Source organism: Chenopodium quinoa, unplaced genomic scaffold (assembly GCF_001683475.1).
Source record: "Chenopodium quinoa cultivar QQ74 unplaced genomic scaffold, ASM168347v1, whole genome shotgun sequence".
NCBI lineage: Eukaryota > Viridiplantae > Streptophyta > Magnoliopsida > Caryophyllales > Amaranthaceae > Chenopodium > Chenopodium quinoa.
Genome location: NW_018742763.1, coordinates 2398868 through 2405282, shown reverse-complemented (window position 1 = coordinate 2405282; position 6415 = coordinate 2398868). Strand labels below are relative to the sequence as shown.

Here is a 6415-nt window from a genome sequence, read left to right as displayed (position 1 = left end):
GTATTAACAAGCTTTGTTTTATTTTGTTTGGGTCAAGGTAGTTGGTTTTATGTGTTTAGCCTTTAATCAATAGTCCATAAGAATTCCTTACTCCAAATCTAGCACAAAGATGGAATTATTTATCGTCATATCACTTCCGGTCGGGAAAGGGGACTAAAAGTAGATATCTACAGCCTTTATCCAACTCTAGGGTAGAGTTTTCGTCGGATTTGATCGAGTTCAATTTGAAGGATCTCGATGTGATTCTGGGTATGGATTGGTTGGGAAAGTATGAAGCCAAGATTAACTGTGCAGCTGAAAAGGTTACTTTGAATAGCCCAAGTAAAACTAGAGTGACTTATAGAAAGGAAGGGAAGGGTTCAAGGATGAGAATTATTTCTGCAATGCAACTACAGAAGTTTGTTAAGAAGGGTTATCCTTTGTTAATGTGTACTGTTCAAGAAGTTGGAAGTGAGGAAGAGAGTAAGTAAAGTATCCGGTTATAGAAGAGTTTCCTGATGTATTTCCAGATGAGATTCCTAGTATGCCACCAGTGAGGGACGTTAAGTTCACTATCGACCTAGTGCCTGGTATTGGACCTATTTCGAAGGCTCCATATAAGATGGCTCTAGCTAAGATGAAAGAGTTGAAGACTCAGTTGGATGATTTGTTGGAGAAAGGCTACATTCAACCTAGTTCCTCACCTTGGGGAGCTCTAGTTAAGGATTTGTTGGAGAAAGGCTATATTTGTGGAGAAAGGCTACATTTGACCTAGATTTGAGGTCAAGTTATCACTAGTAGAGGATTGCGGAGCAAGATATTCCATGTTGGGTTTTGCAGTTGTAGGGTTTCGTAGAGACCCACTTTACACGGAAAGAAACCCACCAAGACCCGCTCCGATAACTAAATCAATTAAAGCATGCAAAACATAATTAAGAGAAAGAGGGATAAAGAATTATACCATAGACGCGTGCTTTGCTCGCTAAAAGAGCTCTTACTTGAACCCCGCAAACGCAAGGTCTACGACGGCTCGTACCCTTTAACCCAACCCGATCGGCCCAAGCCCCAAAGGTTAGTTGGGGCCCGACCTAAAAAGATTGGAGTTTTACGAACTTTAGGTATTCTCAACATGGAGATGCCTATATAGTTCCAGTCAAGTGTGTTTTGTCAAAATCCCAACCAAGTGGGTATTTATAGAGAATGGGGACTTAAATACCATTTCATGATCAATGTGGGATCATGTGCAATTGCACTAATTTATTTAATTCCAAAATAAATTATAAAGCAAATGCAATCACAAGGCAACAAGTGGCAAGAGGAGAGAATGGGTTAGGTGAGGACCATAACCATGGGGGGGACCATTGCCTTGCTCCCCAAGGCATGGCTCTAAGCCTTGGTCCCCACTCTCCTCAAACCGGCTTCAAGCAAGGAGTGAGCTGGCAGCCCACCTTGCTACCTAGCTAGCAGTGCCAGCCTGTCACAGCCAGCATGGCCAGCACGCACCACCCAGCACAGCTAGCACATGCGTGCTGCGAGTAAGCCACGCATGCTGCTGGCTGCTAGGCGCTGGGCGATGCCTGGCATGGTGCTGATGTGCGAGGCTGCTAGCATGCTTCTCGCTACTCGCTGCTTGGTGCTGCCATGAGAAGGCACGCACACAAGCAAGCAAGCACAGTGCGTGGCTACTACGATAGCCTGCACGCACAGGCCTAGCCATGCGATAGTGTTGTGCTATGCGTAGGTTGTGCGAGGGCTTGCAATAGCACCTAGGCACGCAAGCACGCATGCTGCGGTGGTGCTGTTCCATGCGAAGGAACGCACACAAGCAAGCACGCTGCTGCGATGGTGCTACCATGCGAGGCACGCACACACGCATGCACCTAGTGCTAGCGATGGTGCTGCCTTGTGCGCCTAGCATGCATGGTGCGCCTAGCACACGCATTGTGCATGCTAGCTCGAGCTAGTCTAGCGTCCACATGGTTAGGCCATAGTGATGCTACGGCTACGCTCGAACTTGTTGCTTGTGATTTTGCGATGCTCGGTTTCGACGCCCTAGGCTCGATATCCAACGTCTGTGTTCATAAAACTCCGACGACTCATCGAATCCTTCGGATTGATTCGTCGTCTCGGATCGGTTGTTCGATTGGGTTCGACCCGAAGGGTTCAGTTAAGATTAAGCTGTAATATTAATTATACCTTAATATTACTGATCGGAAGCGGCCTCAACCTAGGCATTCCGACCACTTGACCTTACTGATGAATTAGCTCTGTAATAATTCTGAACCCTCTATCAGAATAATACACTTGTTAGAAGGACACCATTCCTTTCAATCTCCCACTTGTCCTTCCGGACAAGTGTGCATACATTGTATAGCCCATTTCCTATGTCACTTAATGTCTCTTCGTGAACTATAAGGTAAGATTCATCGTCATCCTTTTTACGTTCAGAAGTGTTTCTCGATCTCCGAGTTCAACTGTCAATAAGCAGATGATTTCTAAAATCCATCTGAGCACGGCCATGCATTTTCATAGCCTCGCTCTTCTAGCGGCCTTGTAAACAACAAAGACATGTTCCCTATTGTTAATAAGGGGACATTCCCAGTCTTGTATTGTAAGTTTCTCTTACTAAGTGGACCTAATCTCCCGAGTGTTCCTGTTATGATCCCCAGTTACGGCAAACGTTAGGCAACAGCAAAGAAACTAGTACTCAAACAAGAAAACTACACAATACTCATGGTTGAGGAAACAGGTTCTGATAGCTATAATGAGAAATGTACTTATAAAAATTTTGAATCTCTTAAACTACTCTCATAGGTCTGTCCAGTACAGTTCTAAACTAGCACTTGTGCAAATGATTTATGACCATAACGTCCTTGCAGCACAAGAAACGGTGTTGTAAATCATACTACACACTAATCTCTGGTGGTCATCAATCGTCCATCAGTTAGATGACCTTGATTAGGGATAATTTTCGATTTAAATATTCAATGTTCACTTAACAGGTGTTTCTTTATCCAAGACATGGTCTTGATACCCTGTTTTGAATATTTCCATAAATCGAATGGACTCATTATTTAATTCTAAACCACAATTAAATAGCAATGGAGTAAATATAAAATATAAAAATCATTACTCCATAAATGAATGGTTTCAACACAGTGTCTTACATTAAAACGCCTAGTTTAATTAAAATTCATGTACAGGGAATTTCAAAGCCAATCTCCAACGTGCTTGATTCCCATTGCCTCAATGTGCTTGTTGTGCTTCACTTGAGGCAGAGGTTTAGTCAAAGGATCGGCCACATTATCATCCGTTCCGATCTTGCAAATTTTGATTTCACCTTCGGATTTCCATTCCCATGTCATGTGAAATCGCCTCTGGACATGTTTGACATTCTGGTGCTCTCTTGGCTCTCTAGCCTGAGCGATAGCTCCATTGTTGTCACAGTAGAGATCTATCGGACCCTTGATGAAGGGTACAGCACCAAGTTCACTGACGAACTTGCGAATCCAAACAGCCTCCTTAGCGGCTTCTGAAGCTAACAAGTATTCGGCTTCAGCTGTAGAATCTGCAGTGGTGCTTTGCTTGGCACTCTTCTAGCTAAACGCTCCTCCATTTAGACAAAACATGTACCCTGACTGTGACTTGAAGTCGTCTCTGTTAGTCTAGAAGCTAGTGTCGGTGTAACCTTCAACAACCAGGTCTTTGTGGCCACCATAGACTAGGAATTTATCCTTGTTCCTTTTCAGGTACTTCAGGATATTCTTGGCCGCAGTCCAATGCGCCTCTCCTGAGTTTGATTGGTATCGGCTCGTAGTGCTTAAAGCATACGATACATCTGGCTTGGTACATATCATGGCATACATGATCGACCCAATTAGCGAAGCATATGGAATTTGATCCATTCTCTCTCGCTCAACAGGTGTTTGTGGACACTATTTCTTGCTGAGAGTTACGCCATGGGACATGGGTAGGTGCCCTCTTTTGGCATTCTCCATGTTGAAACGTGCCAGTACTTTATCAATGTAGGTCCTCTAGCTCAATCCAATCATCCTCTTAGATCAATCCCTATAGATCTTGATGCCCAATATGTACTGTGCCTCTCCTAAGTCCTTCATTGAAAAGCACTTTCCTAACCAGCCTTTTATGAACTCTAGTAATTTTGTGTTGTTTCCAATGAGCAGTATGTCATCGACATATAGGACTAGGAATGCGATGTCACTCCCACTGACCTTCTTTTAGACACAAGATTCATCTGGATTCTTGATAAAACCAAACTTGATGATGGCTTCATCAAATCGCAGATTCCAACTTCTGCTTGCTTGCTTCAGTCCATAAATGGACTTCTTAAGCTTGCATACCTTTCCAGCGTTGCTTGGATCAACAAAACCTTCTGGCTGTGTCATATACACAGTTTCTTCCAAAATCCCATTTAGGAAGGCGGTTTTGACATCCATCTACCATATTTCATAATCATAATATGCAGCAATCGTTAGGATAAATCGGACAGACTTTAGCATTGCAACCGGTGAAAAAGTTTCATCATAGTCAATCCCGTGGATTTGTCTATAACCTTTTGCCACCAGTCTAGCTTTGTATATTGATACATTTCCATCTTTGTCTATCTTCAGTTTGAAGATCCATTTGCAACTGATGGGTGTGTAACCCTCGGGCAAATTCACCAAGTCCCAGCCTTGATTTTCAGACATGGAGTTCATCTTGGATTTCATGGCCTCTTGCCATTTAGTAGAGTCGAGGCTCGTCATAGCTTGTTTGTATGTCGCTGGCTCATCACCATCCATAACTAGGATGTCCTGATCATCGGTTAAGACAGTACCAAGGTATCTGTCTGGTTGAGATCTTGGCCGTTGCGACCTACGAAGGGTAATGGGTTGAGCATTTACATTGTCTGTTTGATTCTCACCAATCTTCTCAGCTGCTTCCAAAGCACTTAGATTGTCAGTTTTATCAGGTTGACATTGTTGCTCGTCCTCTCGAACTTCGTCGAGTTCGATTTTCCTCCCACTTGTCATTTTGGAAAGGTGTTCCTTCTCCAAAAAGACACCATCACGAGCAACAAACACTTTGTTCTCGGATTTATTGTAGAATTAATACACTTTGGTTTCTTTTGGGTATCCCACAAAGAAACACTTGTCTGATTTGGGGTGAAGTTTTCCGAAATTAATCGTTTGACATATGCTTTGCATCCCCAAATCTTGATAAAAGACAACCTAGGAGGTTTCTTAGTCCATAATTCATATGGAGTCTTTTCAACAGCTTTTGACGGAGCTCGGTTCAGTGTTAGTGCCGCGGTTTGTAGCGCATGTCCCCAGAAAGAGATAGGAAGTTCACTAAGACCCATCATTGATCGAACCATGTCTAACAAGGTTCAATTCCTCCGTTCGGATACTCCGTTCCATTCAGGAGTTCCGGGAGGTTGTCAGCTCTAAAAGAATACCATTTTCTTTCAAGTGATCGTCAAATTCATGACTCAAATATTCGCCACCTTGATCCGATCAAAGTGCTTTAATTTTCTTGCCAAGTTTATTCTCAACTTCTCTTTGAAATTCTTTGAATTTCTCAAAAGATGCAGATTTATTCGACATTAGGTAGACATAGCCATATCTACTAAAATCGTCGGTGAAAGTGATGAAATATCAGAGCAAGATATTCCATGTTGGGTTTTGCGGTTGTAGGGTTTCGTAGAGACCCACTCTACGCGGAAAGAAACCCACCAAGACCCGCTCCGATAACTAAAGCAATTAAAGCATGCAAAACATAATTAACACATAACTAAGAGAAAGAGGGATAAAGAATTATACCCTAGACGCGTGCTTCGCTCGCTAAAAGAGCTCTTACTTCAACCCCGCAAACGCAAGGTGTCCGACGGCTCGTACCCTCGAACCCGACCCGATAGGCCTAAGCCCCGAAGGTTAGTCGTGGCCCGACCTAAAAAGATTGGAGTATTACGAACTTTAGGTATACTCAACAATGGAGATGCCTATATAGTTCCACTCAAGTGTGTTTTCTCAAAATCCCAACCAAGTGGGTATTAATAGAGAATGGGGACTTGAATCCCATTTCATGATCAATGTGGGATCATGTGCAATTGTACTAATTTATTGAATTCCAAAATAAATTATAAAGAATATGCAATCACAAGGCAACAAGTGGCAAGAGGAGAGAATGGGTTAGGTGAGGACCATGACCATGGAAGGAGGACCATTGCCTTGCTCCCCAAGGCATGGCTCTAAGCCTTGGTCCCCACTCTCCTCAAACCGGCTTCAAGCAAGGAGTGAGATGGCAGCCCACCTTGCTGCCCAGCAAGCAGTGCCAGCCTGTGCACAGCCAGCATGGCCAGCACGCACCACCCAGCAACGCTAGCACATGCGTGCTACTAGAGAGCCACACATGATGCCTGGCATGGTGCTGCTGT

At 43.6% G+C, this 6415-nt stretch overlaps 1 protein-coding gene across 1 annotated transcript; it reads left to right on the top strand.

Annotated features, from left to right (window-relative positions):
- Positions 1-251: 251 nt before the first annotated feature.
- Positions 252-754, top strand: LOC110724382. Its single transcript, XM_021903801.1, has 2 exons — positions 252-462; positions 510-754. The coding sequence occupies exons 1-2, from the start codon at positions 252-254 to the stop codon at positions 752-754; spliced, it is 456 nt and encodes a 151-aa protein (XP_021759493.1).
- The last annotated feature ends 5661 nt before the right edge of the window (positions 755-6415 follow it).

Bases quoted from the DNA above. Each gene is read 5' to 3' on its own strand.
- LOC110724382 (XM_021903801.1), top strand. From the start codon at position 252: ATGGATTGGTTGGGAAAGTATGAAGCCAAGATTAACTGTGCAGCTGAA. The intron at 463-509 runs GTAAGTAAAGTA...ATGTATTTCCAG, and splicing joins AGTTGGAAGTGAGGAAGAGA to ATGAGATTCCTAGTATGCCA.